Source organism: Echiichthys vipera (genome assembly GCF_963691815.1).
Source record: "Echiichthys vipera genome assembly, chromosome: 21".
In the NCBI taxonomy this organism is placed as follows: Eukaryota; Metazoa; Chordata; class Actinopteri; order Perciformes; family Trachinidae; genus Echiichthys; species Echiichthys vipera.
In genome coordinates this window covers 22,419,999-22,439,273 of record NC_139846.1, presented here as the reverse complement: position 1 = coordinate 22,439,273, position 19,275 = coordinate 22,419,999, and the positions used below count along the sequence as shown (strand labels likewise).

The window sequence follows — 19,275 nt, the reverse complement described above, 5'->3', positions numbered from 1 at the left end:
GTGCCTTGAGTAGTCAGAAGACTAGAGAGGTGCTATAGAAGTCCATTTACCACATGTTCACAGTATTTATAGCACCTCCTCAGCCTTCTTTATAATAAAGAAAAGACATGGAAATGTCACTTTTTGCAATGTTTAACCTTTAAATCATGGTCCATATATGAAAAATCTATTATTATATCACCCTAAACTAATGTTCCCTGGTTTATTGTAATAAAAAACCCGAATAAAAAACATAATGGAATTGTTTTATATATTGTTGAGATGACACATTGGACAAATCTGCTTTCCCACTAAGACACAGACACACCACCCAGCTTTATAAGATAGGAACATAAAGATACACACTTCTTGGATAGATGTGATATTGTGACATCAAAGGCTCACCAGCGTCTTTTACCCCTCGTCTCTTTTGTGTCCACCCGTTGGGTCAGTATTAGAGCTACAGACACGCAAAGCCTCCCGCGTATTAGCTCCACCTTTCCTTAAATATGTCGACGCGATATCGATACTCCCCTGTGCAAAATTCAATCAATTATTTACGACCTAACCCTCGCTGCTACTTTTACTATAACTCGCTGTGGCGAACTAAGCTCCGTCACCAGAACATCGGGAGCCGTCTCGGCCCAGTTTCTATGGGACAGAGCATCACTTACCTATGTAATATTGATGAGCACTGGCAGTCTCCGTAGGTGTTGTTCACTGCAGCGTTCCTCACACGTGAGCGGTCTTGTGGCCAGTTGCTCACACACTGCAGGGATCTATCACTTCACCCCCGTCTTCGAAGCGGCTCGTAATCGTCTGACGTTATTTCGACAGTGCTCGTTAATGAATTGGGACACGCACACATGTTCATTTTGAACCCAGCGCAACCAAACATTACTATGTAAACGAGCTGAACTGCTCTTTGACACACCTTCGTTTGGCAACTACAGGAGCAAAGAACACATCCTGTTTGTGGACGGTTGTCCCGCTGACCTCGACCTGACAGAAGCAGATAAAGGCTGTTACGAGAGTAAAGAGGGAGTATGCAAAGAGAGTATGCAAATGTGACAGGGAGGTCTGAGATGAGTCTTTGTGTGGAGGCAGAAAGCTCTGTCTTTGGCAGCCATGTTTCATTTGTCTCGGTTGTGTGTGTTTCCATAAGAGCTATTGGGTGAAATATGCTGATTAGGATGCTGTGTGCGTGTGTGCGTGTGTGTGCGTGTGTGGGCGTGTGTGCGTGTGTTACCATAAGAGCTATGGGGCGAAATATGCTGATTAGGATGCTGTGTGTGCGTGTGTGTGTCTGTGTGTCTGTGCGTGTGTGTGTGCGTGTGATTAGAAAGGAGAGGAGTTAATTAGACCCCGGAGGACCACAGGGTGCAGGGGGTGCAGGTGGAGCCCTGCTCCCACACACACACACTTGCATGAGGCGTGTTAAAACGGCATGTTATTTTTTAGGATATTAAACATTAATTGCTCCGATACAAAAGCCTCCATTATGCATAAAGACTGGTAGATGCAGTGTGTCAACAGTGATGTCTTAGCTCATGTTAAGTGTTAACACCACAATCTGACTGGCTTACCACCCTGGTAACATTACGTTTTTGTAGGCTATACAAGTAAATCCAACAATCTAAATTGCTGGAGGCCGGGCTAAAATTTGGGTAACCTTTAAAATCCGTTCTTACAAATACCCTGTTTTCGTTATCATGAGCCGCTGTCTTGTATGAACTCTGTGGACATTTTCTGAAATGGCCACGTGAAGCACACGATGGGGGATTCTCTGTGTCAGACGCGTGTCACTGAAAACTTTGGTTTAGGCAAGGCGTGGCGCCTGGGTAGAGTGTGCAGAACGGAGTACGTGATGATGATGATTTAGTTTGATCATAATCAACAAAGCCTCGTGCCGTTTGTACGGTGGTGTAGTGGTTAGCACTGTCGCCTCACAGCAAGAGGGTTCCTGGTTTGAATCCTGGCTGGGGCCCTTCTGTGTGGAGTTTGCATGTTCTCCCCGTGTCTGCGTGGGTTTTCTCCGGGTTCTCCGGTTTCCTCCCACGGTCCAAAGACGTGCAGGTGTTCGGTTCTTTGATGACTCTAAATCACCCGTAGGTGTGAATGGTTGTCTGTCTCTGTTCATCTCTATGTGTCCTGTGATAGACTGGCGTCCTGTCCAGGGTGGACCCCGCCTCCCGCCCGATATGTCAGCTGGGATCGGCTCCAGCCCCCCGAGACCCCGACAGCAACAAGCAGTTGAAGATGAATGAATGAATGAATTTCCGCGTCGGCCCTTGTCGACAGAAGTTCCAGAATCTTGTCGTCCCTACAGTTAGACATCTCCAGTGGCATCTTTGTGTGAGTCGCCCTTCTTCTTCACCCTCGGATGTTCGTTTTCTTTCGCGAGCCGCATGATAGTAACACCATGCACATACATGGGCTCAATCGGACATTACACAGACTTTGTCCTAGGGAGCTGACAGGGTGTAGAGTCAGTTCAATGTCCGATCCAACTGCTTTGGACATCAGCATTTCAGCAAATCCATCAACATATTGTGGAGAAAGGGAAACCGTGTGTCTGTGCTAAAGTAGCCGCCTTCTGAGCGCACGCCCACCATTAACATGTGCTTTTAGTGCACACATTAGGAGCCACATGGCCAAAAGCCACTCTTTTTGGTTCATCTCCATAGCAGCCAGAGAGCCATTCTGGTGAAGGGGTTAATGGCAGCACTTAAACACATTTAGGAAGGCTAAACTCCTTGCAACTCAAGGGCATTAGCTGCAGGGGAAAGGTAGCTGAGTGAGACTAATGCTCGTCATCATTCATAGTTCTGCCGTGCACTAATGGACTTGAAGCTGCAGCACAGACAATACAGACCCTAAATGCTCTCTGCAGTTATTTTATCATGCCTAGCAGTGTGTTAGATGTAGTCCATTTGCCTTTTCTGCCAAAGACAATCATCAATCATAATGTATCAATATTGCTATATTTGACCAAACGGAAACAAACAATACCTCTAAAAACCATCTGTCTTAAAAGTATTTTCTGTAAATTACATTTGAGGACTGTTTGTATTTGTAGTCTACGTTGTATCATGGCAATATTACAATATGCACATGGGTCGAATCCTGGCCGGAGCCCTTCTGTGCGGAGGTTGCATGTTCTCCCCGTGTCTGCGTGGGTTTTCTCCGGGTTCTCCGGCTTCCTCCCACAGTCCAAAGACATGCACGTGTTAGGTTAATTGATAACTATAAATTGACTTAGGTGTGAACGTGAGTGTGAATGGTTGTCTGTCTCTGTCTGTTTCGGCGTGACAGTCTGTGATAGACTGGCGTCCTGTCCAGGGTGGACCCCGCCTCACACCTGATGTCAGCTGGGATCGGCTCCGGCCCCCCGCGACCCCGTTAGGGACAAGAGGTTGAAGATGATGGCTGATGATGGAAATTTGTACCAAGCATCATCACCGGTGTATCCTGTCTCTACATAACATAATGCAGTTGTGACCAATGGTGCTGAGTGTGATGTACTACTAGGTAGAGGTTACCGTGGGTAGTGGAAGTGGGTATACCGTCTTATATATTCCAAAAGCTGATGTCGATATCTGTACTCTGTCAATGTTCTGATACCCATTACGTCCAGGTCCAGAGCTTTTGTAGTGGCGGGTATAACGCGATGATATGATGTGTTTACCTGATTTCGCTGTGTCTGCCATTTATACTCGACGGCTACCTCGCCAACTGCTGCTAGTGTCTTGTCTGAAGCCGATGTGAGGCGATCTAGATCAGGGGTGGGCAATTCCGGTCCTGGAGGGCCACTGTCCTACATGTTTTAGGTTTCTCTCTGCTCCAACACACCTGACTCTAATGCTCTGCTCGTTATCAAGCAGCTGATGCTTGTCATAGTTTGATCATTGTTAGACTCAGGTGTGTTTGGGTAGGGAGAAACCTACAACATGCAGGACAGTGGCCCTCCACGACCTAGATGATTTAAGTAGAGAAACACACTCTTTCGGTGTCTCTTTGTGAACAAAACCATCTTTTGAGCACAATAACCAAACTGTTTCTTGCCATAGCTTGAAACAGGAGCGTATCTTTGTTCCCACCGTCCTATATTCCTCAGCTCTTCATGTGACTCATTAAGAAAGCCTTTCAAAGGGTTTTTCCCAGCAATGGTTCTCCCATGGTCAAACGTTCACTGTATACTGGTTATCTGGATCCATATGTTGGAATCACCCACATACAGCTTATAGCCTACAGATGTTGCTCCTTGAAAGCTACTTCCTCAAAGCTGCGGGGGAAAGGCACACACCACTTTGTTTACCTATCACAGGTATCAGGGTTGATATTTACATGCTAGTTTCAGGCTGGAAGGGCAAATTAGCTGACGGGAAGCTTGTTTTCTCTGATTCACATCCAGCAGGAGAGCTATACGCGGATGAGAATGTAAAGTTCTCCATGCCTGCCCCTCTGCTCCACCCCCTCCTCTCTTTGTAATTGTTTTAAGCTAAATTTAATTTCTGATAATCAGCAGAAAGATGAGCCCGGCCTGCCGCTCCAAGTGTCTTCTCCCCTGCACTGAAGCCAGTGTACGCAGATTTTTGACTTTGTTATAACCAGTGTTTTTACTCTGACACGTACAAAACATCATAAACCTGAGATTATATCACAACCACAAGCCATACCATCCCGAACCATCCCATCCCATGCTATTCATACCCGTCCCATACCATCTAATCCAATAACATCCTAGCCCATACCATCCTAGCCCATACCATACTATTCGGACCCATCCCATCCCATACCTATAATGATAAACAATATTCCCACTTTTGTCTTGGACACTCTGTTGGTCCAGTCTTACTATTGTTATTATTTGACCTCCTAGTTTGATATCAAGCAGACCACACAGAGAAGGCCCATTCTACAAGGATGAGTCAGTAGTCTCGCTTTGAACATTTGCAAATGCCTCGCTTGATTATACCCTTGTGTGTTTGCGTGTGTGAGTGTGTGTGTGTGTGTCTCTGTGTGTGTGTGTGTGTGTGTGTGTGTTATTCAGAGCTTTTCCACCTCCACAGGCTTAATACACAAAGCTAATTACTTTTCCAGTGCTTCAGTTGTGACGGATGTTTTGTGATCTTTCAAGCCCACTCGCTTCTCTTTGTCTGATCACTGCACCGACACACACGGTTTTATACACTTGTGTGATCATGCACACACACACACACACACACACACACACACACACACACACACACACACACACACACACACACACGCTGTTCAAATGTTTATCCACAGTCTTGACAAATGTTTGAGTGACTGAATGCGCTGTAATATAATAAAGTTCGCAAATGTGTTAACAAACAGTTGCCCATTGAAAACACCCAGCATTCATTTGGAGTGGATGCTGTGAGCGTACAAATACAGACACGTGGAGTTGAGTAATTCCATAGATTGCGACGCCTCCCTGAGTGTAGGTGATGCTATTCAACACCGCACGCACAGTGAATCCTGAATGATGTGTTGACGGCGTCTCGCAGACTCAACAAATCACTTCCATCAGTGCGTAGGATCGTAAAAGCTCCTCCCCTGACCCTCGCCCCGCAGGAGCACGTGCACAGCACAGCACGACAGATGGTGATCACTCCCGACCGGTTTTCCCTCACTTTTCTATTTCTGGCGTCCTTCTGCGGAGAGCCCATTGTGTAAGCTGTCATGATGAAGCGTTCAGCATCCTTCTTAATCCACCTGGTTTTTCCTCTCTGGTGATTCCCAGCTGTTGCAACTGGACCGCATTAAAGGTGGATTCCACTCAATTTTAGCGCGGGAACACACGTTCTAGTACGCAGCTGTGAACTTTTGTGATTCATGTCCCAAAGACAAAAGAAGGGGAGACGTATTTCTATCTGAAAGGTTAGGAAAGGGTCAGAAACATTGTGAAAGTGTAATTTGAAAGTGTACTGGATCGCAGTTGCTGTGGTGCGTTTCTATTCGCTGTGATGAAGTGTAATAATATTAATAATAATAAACAATGACATGCTACATGAGTCATCTTTGCTGTCGAGGGCAAAGAGCAAACTCGCCCTCGCTTCCACCCAACCTGACCTTCCTGCACAGCCACCACTTCCAGCCTTTCCTTCCTCAGCACTAATGCTCCTGTGCACAATCACACACACACACACACACACACCTTAAGCTCTATTTCCCCCCTTTTTTTAAATTTTATTTTATTATTCCTTTTTTTTCATTTTTATCTGTTAGGTTAATTGATGACTCAATATTGCCCATAGGTGTGAATGGTTGTTTGTCACACACACACACACACACACACACACACACACACACACACACACACACACACACACACACACACACACACACACACCCTTGTTTATTCATTTGAACTTTATTTACATGGTCAGCATTCGACTGATACTTTCCAAACATTACTTTTCAGCTACGATATTCAATTTATTTAAATGTATTCTCTGTTTCAATTATGAGGAATTGACTGATACTGAACAACATTCATGTATCTATATTTTCTTTATTTTTATTCTATTTTATTTGGATTTTTTCAGTGTTAATTCCTAGAAATGGTTGGTTGAATGTGCATAGCTTGACGTAACCAGGCAGCATGCCTGATTTCAGGAATAAGGCCCAGGTGATGTGTGTGGCAGCGAGGCCCAGGTAATGTGTGTGGCAGCGAGGCCCAGGTGATGTGTGTGGCAGCGAGGCCCAGATGATGTGTGTGGCAGCGAGGCCCAGGTGATGTGTGTGGCAGCGAGGCCCAGGTGATGTGCGTGGCAGCGAGGCGCAGGTGATGTGTGTGGCAGCGAGGCGCAGGTGATGTGTGTGGCAGCGAGGCCCAGATGATGTGTGTGGCAGCGAGGCCCAGATGATGTGTGTGGCAGCGGGGCCCAGGTGATGTGTGTGGCAGCGGGGCCCAGGTGATGTGTGTGGCAGTGAGGCCCAGGTGATGTGTGTGGCAGCGAGGCCCAGGTGATGTGTGTGGCAGCGAGGCCCAGATGTGTGTGGCAGCGAGGCCCTGGTGATGTGCGTGGCAGCGAGGCCCAGGTGATGTGTGTGGCAGCGAGGCCCTGATGATGTGTGTGGCAGCGAGGCCCAGGTGATGTGTGTGGCAGCGAGGCCCTGATGATGTGTGTGGCAGCGAGGCCCAGGTGATGTGTGTGGCAGCAAGGCCCAGATGTGTGTGGCAGCGAGGCCCAGATGATGTGTGGCAGCGAGGCCCAGGTGATGTGTGCGGCAGCGAGGCCCAGGTGATGTGTGGCAGCGAGGCCCAGGTGATGTGTGGCAGCGAGGCCCAGATGATGTGTGGCAGCGAGGCCCAGGTGATGTGTGCGGCAGCGAGGCCCAGGTGATGTGTGTGGCAGCGAGGCCCAGGTGATGTGTGTGGCAGCGAGGCTCTGATGATATGCGTGGCAGCGAGGCCCAGGTGATGTGTGCGGCAGCGAGGCCCAGGTGATGTGTGTGGCAGCGAGGCTCTGATGATATGCGTGGCAGCGAGGCCCAGGTGATGTGCGTGGCAGCGAGGCCCAGATGATGTGTGTGGCAGCGAGGCCCAGGTGATGTGTGTGAAAGCGAGGCCCAGGTGATGTGTGGCAGCGAGGCCCATGTGATGTGTGTGGCAGCGAGGCCCAGGTGATGTGCATGGCAGCGAGCCGAGAGAAGCGTTGGACTGGAGAGAGTTGGCCTTCTCTGGTAATGAAGCACCTGCTCTTTCTCTCTGCCCTTCTTTGTCTCTGCTCCTTTCTCTTGAACCGTGTGCCTTTTTACAAAAGAAGTGTAACCTGTTCTTCGCGCTGCCGTCTTAAAAATAGACACGCATGCCTCTTGAAGGCCCTAAGGTATTTGTTTATAGGTAGTAGGGTTGGGTCAATTTTCAAACCGACCACCGTCAGTCAACACAGGAACCGGCCAATATGTATTTTGACTTTGCAGATCACTCTGCATTCAAACAGGACAGAAACAAAACCGCCTTTGTTAGTTTTTCCACTTTGGTTCGGTCCAAATAAATCTTTAATTTGCTGAGTAAGATTAGTAAAGGTTAGCTTTTTTTAGAAAGAGCAATAACTCATTGTCATAAAACATGTAATGGAGGAGATAAATAATCATCTCTGTGTACCGCTAGCATCAGTCCTGGGGCCAGATGTGTCAGTTTATATCAAAACACCGCACAGGCATGAGGAACATATGCTTCAGACTCCTTTTCATCTGATTTATAAAGAGGTCTGCAAGCATGGTTCAAGCTTAAGAGGAAAGTCTTTACAGTGTGTCTTTAATGTGTTTTTATCCAAAGTGTCCCCCCATAAAACCGTGTGCCGCTGCTGAATCTGTTGAACAGCACCCTCTGCATGTTCTGTACCGTAAACCCTTCAGCAGGCCGGTCTGACCTTAACGCACCAGTGTCTACAGTGTGACAGGCATTAATGTACAGTAGCTGACACGCAATGACGCTATAACGCTGCACATTGTACATGTGATGACGATTCAGTGAGTCATCTGTTCCATCCAGTTAATTCTAATGCACATGTGAACGGCATTCACATTTGTTCTTCAGTCATGGAGGTGATCATGAGCAGAATATCCATCCATCCATCTTCAACCGCTTGTCCCTGTCGGGGTCGCAGGAGGCTGGAGCCGATCCCAGCTGACATCGGGCGTTGGGGGGGGTCCACCCTGGACAGGACGCCAGTCTATCACAGGACACATAGAGACGAACAGAGACAGACAACCATTCACACCTACGGGTGATTTAGAGTCATCAATGAACCGAACACCTGCACGTCTTTGGACTGTGGGAGGAAACCGGAGAACCCGGAGAAAAGCCACGCAGACACGGGGAGAACATGCAAACTCCACACAGCCGGGATTCTAACCTGGAACCCTCTTGCTGTGAGGCGACAGTGCTAACCACCACAGCACCGTGCCCCCCATGTGCAGAATATGTGCTTGTAAATTATTAAACAGTAGTGAAAAATGAGAAATTGGAATGGAACTGTTCTCGTGAGTGTGTGTTTCTGCTTCCTGCTAGACTTACTTGGATGTGTCTGAAGCGTTTGAGGCGTCCGGTCTGTGAGGCGCAGGATGTGACTTCAGTGTGTGTGGTTAGCTCGTCCTCTCTGACAGGATGCCAGTGGTCCAGCATGCACTGCTGCTGACGGAGGCACCTCGTCTAACCTTAGAGAGCAGACAGCGGTGCACATGACCTGTGGTCCGCACCACCTGCTCTGCTAAAGGTCTGTGATGCCCTGCGTGCTACACGAGACACATCGTGCTGTTTCGCTTCTTATCTGCTGTAAAAAGAATAATAATAATAATAATAATCCTTCATTAAGGAGTTTAGAATGAGCTTTTCTGGCTTCTGTAGCACCAAACCAAGTTTTTAGTTAAACAATTTTACCTTTGTAACCTACGATTGAGCTGTAATTCCTGCATAATATCTATATGATAGCTCTCTCTCTCTCACTCTCCCTCCCTCCCTCCCTCTCTCTCTCTCTCTCTCTCTCTCTCTCTCTCTCTCTCTCCCTCTCTCTCCCTCTCTCTCTCCCTCTCTCTCCCTCTCTCTCTCTCTCTCTCTCTCTCTCCCTCTCTCTCCCTCCCTCCCTCTCTCTCCCTCTCTCTCTCTCTCTCTCTCTCTCTCTCTCTCTCTCTCTCTCTCTCTCTCTCTCTCTCTCTCTCTCCTCTCTCTCTCCCTCTCTCTCTCCCTCTCTCTCTCTCTCTCTCCGTCTTTAAACTCTCTTGGTTAGATATGTCCTGCACATGAATAATTGATGTTGAGGGACTGAGCTGCAGTGCTGGAGTTTTTTTCTGCTCCATTACTGCCCTCCCACCGGGCCGAGAGTTTTACCTGTCAGTGGGGCTCCTCACCGCCCCGGCCGCCACAGGGTTGCAGCTACTTCGCTAAGCCGGGCCCCAAGTGTCTAACAGTGCAGCCGAAGAACACAACCTTTCACCCAGCCTGTTCATTATTCCGCCTCTCCGTCTGCATGAAAGTTACGCAGACGAGCGTAGTTGTTCTGCCGTGAAGCCGGCAGCAGATGTCGTAACAGAGCCGAGTCGACGTCTGTATAACGTTAACCTGACTACACCCAACGTCATATTACTCTCCTGCCTTCTAACCTACAACATCCTCTATTATTTCTTGGTTGTTCTCAGTTCTTTAATGGTGCGAAAGAAGGGTTACGCAAGTTACTTTACACACAGGCATCTCTTTAAGTGAAACTCCAGCGCAAAATCATCCCATGGTTTTACGCTGCCACAAGACAGTTTTTATATTGTTTGAACTATTAACGGAGAAATACGGTAGAGTCGCTAACAGCCGGATGTGGCTAACAGTGATTAGCTCGGGGCAGTACGGTGAAGGCATTCAAACGTCTTTTTTAACCACTAATACTTCTCAAAATAACACCAAACCTCTGCAGCAGCATGAGAAGAGTCCCTACATGAAAAAAACTGTCTCAATGGCTTATTTGATGTGTGCAATGGGATGAATTTACACCAGAATTTGCCTCTCAGAACATTTTCCATGTGTCGCATTGACACACACTCTTTCTTCCTCTCACATTCTCATTTTCCACTCTTTTTCTCTCTTCCTTTTATGATCCTTATACTCCTTTTTTACCCTCCTCTTTCTGTTCACGCTCCTCCTAATGCCCTTTTTTGTTTTATTCTCATCTGTTATCTACTTCTCCTCTCTGCTGTGCTCAACCTAACGTGTAGTCCAGCGTCACGTCAGCTCCCAACTGTTGGTATACTGCAACAGCAGCTGTGATTTTACCTCCGGCTCAGGTGCATTCATAATCTATCGGACACATGCACTTGCACGCGCAGTGCATCCTCTCACTGTCTGAGGGAGGATGTGGCTGAGCTCCGATGACTCAACAGGCGGACCTGTCTGAGCCAGCCTCGACCTCTCAGAGTGTTGTACACGGGGAGCGGAAGGTCATTGTCGATCTGTGTTTATCTTTGTGCAGGTCGGTCGGTGCAGTCATGATCATTATACACAAATGATTTCACTTGTATACCCCCTGAAGAGTGCGTGTCTTTTGGCCAACCCATAAAAAGAAGCACTTTGAGAGAGTGAAATCTGCCTTAAGGCATTTTAGTAACTAGCCAAGCTATCGTTCTGTAAAGGCATTGGATTCAAAATGAGTGTCAAAAGGGTCAAGCATGGAGCATTTACCCAGAAGGGTCTTACCCAGGACAATGCATCCTCCCAGTATGTGTTTGTGAGTGTGGAAAAGGGAAGGGGTGCACTGTTGCTGCTTGGCTTTTATGTGTCTGCAGGGGTTGGGTGGCGGGTGGGGGCTCCCATGGCGCTCCTCAGAACTGGGTCAGAGGGATTAATTTCCTGGCCTGGTTGATTCAAGCTAATGGCAGATTAGCATGGGAAGTTTCACTTTCAAAACAGCCCCCTCCACCAACATCCCTCAGTGGCATGCCGCTTTTCACACTCTGTGGCTGATGCCCCTATAGCCTACTGTGTGTACATATGCTTTCTGTCTGACCATGTGTGACCATCGCAGTTAGAGGTTATTATAAGCTAACGAGAGGCAGAGGCCACAAGAATATTGAGATGTAACAGTGGTCCAAATCAATCCTTTAGATGTAGTAATAGTCCCGTGTTTCTCTGTTCAGTTCAGTGTTTTCAGGCTTGACTTACACGAGTATCTCAGGAAAGCTTTACTGTGGACTGTTGCTAGAGTCAGTACATCCATACTGCCCTACAAAGCCCAAGTGCAGTAACCGCCAAATCATGGGTAACGTGAATTCTGCGCAGTTTTAGGCCCGGAAATATGGAGGTAAAGATTAATTTGGATACAAATCCCACCATGGCAAACCAATAAACCATAATCTATCATAACTGTGCCAACTATTAATTTGTGGGGACAGTGAACAAACTTTGAAGCCGTTTTTTATTGTTTAAAACGTCTTTTAGGCTTTGTAGGGCAGCATGGATATTTCTTGCTACAGCCTTAATATCATGGTATGAACAGAGGATGATGGTGTCTAACGCTGCTCTTTGCTCAGTTAACCGTATATTTGATAAACCAACCTTCATAACGTGATGATTTGGCAAATGCATGTCTAGTTAACTCCCACCTTTGCAAATGAGCTGCCCTCCAAAGCTTTTCAATGGGAAGCATTCACGTTAGCGAACGTTAGCATGGTGTAGATGATGCTGAATAATGGCCATAATTAAGTCAGTTTGCTGACTTTTTGACTCTTTTGTCTACTTGTGCAAATATCATTCTAAGACGAGACAAAAGTAAAATAGTACTATTTTCAGTGGAGTGTCTTAATCTCTAGCCTCTTGAGACCATTCCGATCTCGGGAGCTCCATTATTTTACTCGCAGATCAGTCTGGTAACGTGTGACGGAGAAAATTTGGAGCCGTTTGCCAAGCGAACGTCCAATCAGCGTTGGTTTTGAGGCAGGTTTAAATGTGACGCAACACATGCAAGTCCGACCTGATCAAGACACATTACTCACTCTAATTCTGTTAGCTGCTCGCTAACGCCTTTTTCTCTTGGATCCTTCTGTTGGAATACGGACAGGGCACCTGAAATTGGGCCTTTTATCTGTAAATTCATGTTTAACAGTAAATATCCTTCACCAACATGTTGTTTACTTTCTAAGCTTTACCTCGACGCTGTTAGGACTTCATGCGCTTTGTCGATCTCACTGGTTCATTCGGCCCATATGTTGGTGACAGACAGATGGTTTATCCAATCAGCAACCAGTATTTTCGCCCCTTCCCAAAAGATCTCCAAATGACAGTTCCCAGACGGATAAGCTGAGCAAATGCAAATCTCGTGAATCAATCCATCTGGCGGGGTGACGTAACTTATATCTATGCATGGACACAAATCTCTATTGGTTTGTTACTTCCTCGTTAATTCAAAGAATAATCAGCAGATTAATCAGTAATGAAGAGGATTGCTAGACCTGATCCTAAAGAACAGACAAATGTGAGGGTCAAGTCCAGATCCAGTTAATGATGTGTTTTGTTCCCGTCTGTCTCCCTTCAGTCTGTAACTGAACTGTGTCCAGTAAAAAAGGCATCATAGAAAAGACAATATGTTTCTGTCTGCCTCTCTTCCCATTACTGTCCAACCTCTTTTCCCTGTTGTGTCTGGGTGTTGCTGGCACCAGCGGGCCTTTTAATGTGCTGGAAGTGATTTTAATTAGGTTTCATACAGTGTCTGCAGGCTCTTTATCTCCTCCCTCCCTTCTCCGTCTCTCCTGCACCTTCTGTGCTCGTCTTTTTCATCAACCCTCCGTCAGTAACACCAGTGACGCCGGTCTAAAGCTTTCCAAGCTGTGCAGTCTCACCATACAGCGCACAGTTAGGACTGCGATGTCTGCCAACATTAAAGCACTTCTAAATTGCATTTAGTCGTCCAGATCTTTCCTCGCAAGATTTAACATGCTGGCTGTTGTTTGAGGGTCCTGCAGTTTGATGTGGAAACAGGTTTAAATCATATTAATCTGTTAAATTTAGCAGTGCAGCATCAATAAGGAGTCTCCCTAAACCTGAAAAGGTTTCGGAAGAGCCTGTTCCCTCTTAGCCTTAGCCTGTGGACCGCACTACTGCATATACTGTACATTGCATGCAGGTATATGCATATATGTATTGTCATGCAGTTAGGAGAAGCCCAGAAGGTTTAGGAATTCTTGAGTCAGCTTTTGTGGGAGTTGCCACATTTTGCAGCTCTGCATAGTTTCTTCAGAGGCTCTTTTCATAATCAAGAGGATATTACTGTATCCCTGATAGTGTGGCGAAGGCCTACCGCATTCCTTCCCTCGCTCTCTCTCTTCCTCCCTCGTTCATTTCCTCCTCATTCATCTCAACATCAACAGTGTAGAAGAAAACACAATGACATTCTCAGCAAAACAGAAAAGCTCACCGCTGTCCTTCCTCTCTTTTTTATAAGGTATTGGAAAGAATGTCATCTGCGACCGGACGGCAACGCCTCTGGATGCCTTCCGGATGATGTCAGCGGCCCAGTACTACCCTAAGCTGCTGAGCATTATGGGAAATGTGTTACGTTTCTTGCCGGCATTCGTTCGAATGAAGGAGCTGTTGGAGGAGGGGTACATCGGGGAGCTTCTGGTCTGTGAGGCCCAGGTATGACACAAACTATGAATGCTTCTTTTTTTTCTGTTGCTTTTTTGCTATTTGTAATAATAACAACAATGTGATACTTTCTCTTGAGGTTAGTTTGAGGTAGAGCAGTGCCCCCAGAACTGGCAAGGAGTCAGTACCTTGCTCTTCAGCAGCCTGGGTAGCCCTGACTCCCTGCCCTGACTCTGTATCAACTCTTCATTCGTTCTCTTCTTTGCTTTAAAGGTCCACAGCGGTAGTCTCCTGGGGAAGAAATACAACTGGAGCTGCGATGACCTCATGGGAGGCGGCGGTCTTCATTCGGTGGGCAGTTACATCATCGACTTGCTTACGTTCCTGACCGGTCAGCGCGCGGCCAAGGTCCACGGCTTCCTCAAGACCTTCGTGAAACAAACAGATCACATCCGGGGCATCCGCCAGATCACCAGCGACGACTTCTGCACCTTCCAGATGGCCCTGGAGGGGGGCGCCTGCTGCACCGTCACGCTCAACTTCAACGTGCCCGGAGAGTTTCGGCAGGAGGTGATCGTGGTGGGGACCGTCGGGAGGTTAACGGTGACGGGGACCGACCTGTACGGACAGAAGAACAGCGGGGGCGGGGAAAGCGGCGGCGGCCCCGAACTCCTGCTCAAAGACACCACGCCTCTGGAGCAGGCTTCCTTACCGGAGAAGGCTTTCAGCGACATTCCGTCCCCGTACCTCACCGGAACGATCCGCATGATCCAGGCTGTGCGGCAGGCCTTTCAGGACCAGGACGACAGGAGGACGTGGGACGGGAGGCCTCTGACGATGGCCGCTACCTTTGAGGATTGTCTTTATGCTCTTTGCGTGGTGGATACCATCAAGAAATCCAACCAGTGTGGAGAGTGGCAGAACATTGTGGTGATGACAGAGGAACCGGAGATCAGCCCAGCCTACCTGATCAGCGAGGCCATGCGGAGGAGTAGGATGTCACTCCACTGTTAGCATCCGGCTGATGTGCTGAGCCCTTTAAAATGGCCGAACACCTGTGTGAACCTTAACCGCAGGTGGTACCAGAAGGCCTCGGTGTTGTTGGAACTTCAGAGTTCATTACCCGTTCGTTTTAATGCTGTCAGATCTGTACCGCTACTGTCACAGACGGAGAGGTCACACCACTATGATACAGAGAGTTACGGTTCCCTGATGCCCTGCCTCAGCACTCGAGAATAAGCAATGTGATCAATAATCCAACTTTTATTTATGAGGAAGCCTTTCCTGTTTTTTCCCCTTTGACAGAAGACTTGAGTCCTTCCGGGGAGATGCACTTGTAAATCAAACTGATTCATGAAACATAAATATATAGTTCTACAGTGGAGGGCAGCTCAGTGGGTGAACCTGATGCTACTGCGTTCCGCCTGACCGTAAGGGTATTGCTTCTCTTCTATATGACTGGGTATGGAAGACCACACCTTACACTGTGGGTCCAAACGAGGACAGCCAAGGAAGAACGATAGTCCTCTTAAGTTAAAACTGTGCCGCCGTATTGTTGCTGTAGTCCGAAATACTTGCTAGTTTTACCAAGTGAATGTTTAAAAGACTCTGTGTGCTTGATAGCTTCAGTCTGCTCTGTATGCTTCCTCTGCGTGTGTGTGTGTGTGTGTGTGTGTGTGTGTGTGTATGTGTGTGTGTGTGTGTGTGTGTGTGTGTGAGAGAGAGAGAGAGAGAGAAAAGAAATCAATTGTTTGGCTGGTGGGTAATCAGAGAGGTGTACCTTCTGGTTTATGTATGCAATATATCCAGGCTGAAGTCTGCAGCAGAGACACTTTTATCTTCCAACCTGGAGTTAAGGGTAGAAATACACTATGGTATGCCTTTATGCAGTAACAGTAGCCTGTGCATCAGTTTGTGAGTCCTGTTTGATTTGATTTTCTCCATGGCCATGAGATACACTGGATTCTGTGTGGTGTGTACCGAACCCTAAGTGTGGATATTAATGCAGTCTTGCACTAAGTTGCGAGTAAATTCTGAGCAATATGGGGGTTTTATCCCGATATTGCAATGCAATGGGTCACACTTGCACCCAGCTGCTGCAGTTTAAGGTTTAGCATTTAGCATTTAGCATGCTTTCTGAAGCCTCTTTAACAGGCACAGTGAAATGCAGGGTGGTCAGGATGCATATGCAGTAGGAATGCAAACATGCAGCCAGTGAACTGTGCAGCACAGTGGGGTTACACATTAAGGCTGGTGGTATTCTATGTTCCCTGCTCCGTCTGTGGCATTTGGCCACAGGGCCTTTGTTTCTTATTGAAAATGCAATGTTTTAAAGCTGCACCAATCAATATAGTTTTATTAATAATGGGTCGGATGGTGAAAGATGCCTCGTAGTCGTCAACCCGCGGATAATTATCGCCTGACTCTTCAATTGGCCACTATTTTAGCACATATATCAGATCATTGTTTTGGTTTATGGCCTACAACTGCTGTTTGGGTTCTGTCTCATGCTCTCATCAACCTTGTTTTCAGCCAAAAACATGTGACACACTCACGGTACGCTACTTCACAGCACCAAAGACGGACAGAGAAAACGGCAATAAGCGGGAAGAACAGAGCTAAAACAAAATGAGCATTGAACCTACGCGCATCAAAAACCTTTTTAGAAACAAATATACAACATGATTTAAAAGGAAACATTTCCAAAAGCAGCAACTAGTTTCAGCTCTTGAGTGATGCACTCGGTGCTCTCGTAAGAAACCATAAAATATCCCCACCCTTATCTTTTAAGGCGTAATTTACATGCATTTATATGAATGCAGCCAGCCTTCAGAGCTCCAAAGCAACAGGAATCTATTAGAAGAACATATTAGGAAAGAAAACCAATGAAGAAGAAGAAGAGTGAGAACAAAAGGAGGGATTTGACACAAGCATCGCAGGTGTGAAATCAAACTGATTCCAATGAAAAGAGATGTTTAGTGTGATTTTATCACGCTTCCAAACTCACACCTCACAGTATTTGGATAATCTTTGCCACACACACTGTACATCAGTCGCAAATACATCCAAATACTCTCAGTCAGTCACATCAGAGCTACAACAAACCATCAGAGTTGGCAGACACGGTGTAACTTAAAGGAGTTATGAGTCATTGTCAGGGTTCATACTTGTATTTAGGAGTTTCTGCTAGAACATGTTTACATGCTTTAATGTTGAAAAACACCTTATTTTGCCTCATCCTGTCTCTCTGAATACACCTGTATATGTCTGTCTGAAACACTCCGTTCTGGCGCCTGTCTCTTTAAGACCCCCTCTTGAAAAAACAGTCCCTCCGATTGGCTTGTGAGAAAAACAGGGCTCACCTTTACAAAGGTAGCTCTGAAGCCGTTGGCGGAGAAACCGCAGTACGTTCTCATGAGGCGGCATGTGACGTAGGAGGGGAAGCCACATCTGAGCGCCTTTCTGAATCCCCTGTTTTCTGATCCACCGCCTGGGTCGCCTTACTTCCCAGTTTGCGGCCTGGTAGGCACCCAAACGTATGTGCGCACGCGCCGCAAACACTTGGTGTGACTCAACACAGGTGAAAGAACGGCACCAACCTACGAGCCAAAAGATTGATTTTTTCTCTGTTTCCCTGTCGTTTCAAGCTCCACTGAAAGACTTTCTATGTAACTACTACTGAAAATGTACATATGACAATACTATAAAACAACAATATGCCTAAGTACTGTATGTATTTTATTTGTAAAACTCCAGGAAGTGGAGCGTGCTTCGATGATGAGTGTTAAGGTATTTATTACTCCTTGTTTCGTGGACTGACCTGCAGCGTATTTGGAGATTAACAGCAGGCTGAGGCCTCGGTTCATTCAGCTTCTTATCTTATCCACGTATTATTGACCAAAATACTCTTAAGCTTTATGTTTCCCCTTAAAATGCATTGTCAATCCTCACACTTATAATCCAGCGTAACTACACTGTAGCAGCTCGTTTCTTTATTGTTCGGTGTTTTGTGTGTTTAACGTGTCACCCCACGGTCCGCTGAGGTCAGGACACGTTATAGTCCGCGCCGGGGTGCGATGAGCCGCGGAGACGTTTGGATTACTCACTGAAGTTACCGATTTTGAGGGAGAAAACACTTCTGTTGACTTGAAACAGCTCTGAGTCCAACACTGATAAGCTATCACTCTTTAAGATAACACAAGTTAGTTTTGCCCTTTGTGTACCAAGCACCCGATCTGCAAACAGACCCCCCCCCTTTGCCTGATAACACTGTTCAAAATATGTACGATTCAAAACCTCGACACTGGAATTCCATATCCTTTTTTAATCATATATTTTCTTTCTTGAGAACTCAAAGTCATGATTTAAAGGTCCTCAGGTTCATACTTGTGTTTTCAGGGTTCTACCAGAACATGTTTACATGCTTTCATGTTCAAACAGCACATTGTTCTCCCCTACGGTCTGTCTGTATATACCTGTATTCACCCTCTGTCTGAAACTGTTTTAGCGCCTGTCTCTTTAAGACCCCTTGTTCTAATGAGGCTGCGTGTGACATAGGAAGGGGAACCAAATCTGACCCGCCTTGTTGAATCCCACGTTTCTGATCCACGGTGTGTGGATTGGTAGGCGCTCCAGATACGCACGTGTATGTGCACAAGCACTGAAACAGTGAGTTTTCCATGATTCGTCCCCTTTAAGCTTGAATTCAGGTCTGAGAGACCTCAGTGAGAGCTAAGAAGCAGACAGTGGACAGTCAGGTCCAAGTCCAAATCACAGTTCCTAGGTTTCATCGGAGGTTGTTTCCTGTTCTCCATCGGGCCTGTAAACGTCGTTCAATGTGGTCTGATTTATGGCTCTGCACTGGAATAGCCTCGGCTGATGTCTGAGGCTGATGAGGGTGTAAATGATCTCCCACTGTTTAACTGATAGACGTGTATAAAGCAGATAACGTCCGTGCCCTGAATCCCCCATAAAGCCTTAGGGTGGTTTACTTCACTGCTCTGATGCCTTGCCTTCTGCGGAGGAAAGATCATTCCATCTAATCCACGGGTGTCCAACTGATCCAGTAAAGGGCCGTTTTGATTGGTTGGACTGAAAACCTGCAGCCACACGGCCCTTTACTGGATCAGTTGGACACCCATGATCTAATCCATCATCTGATTTCGGCCTGTGGCGACTTTTCTCACAGCGTTTCA

At 46.8% G+C, this 19,275-nt stretch overlaps 1 protein-coding gene across 1 annotated transcript in view; it reads left to right on the top strand.

Annotated features, from left to right (window-relative positions):
- gfod1 (glucose-fructose oxidoreductase domain containing 1) overlaps positions 1 to 18,867 on the top strand; it is a 44,101-nt gene extending 25,234 nt beyond the window's left edge. Inside the window, exons 2-3 of the mRNA XM_083935833.1 lie at positions 13,938 to 14,131; positions 14,354 to 18,867. Of these exons, the coding sequence (XP_083791959.1) occupies positions 13,938 to 14,131; positions 14,354 to 15,094 (935 nt within the window). The 3' untranslated portion in view covers positions 15,095 to 18,867. The remainder of the gene's footprint in view (positions 1 to 13,937; positions 14,132 to 14,353) is intronic.
- Positions 18,868 to 19,275: the final 408 nt, after the last annotated feature.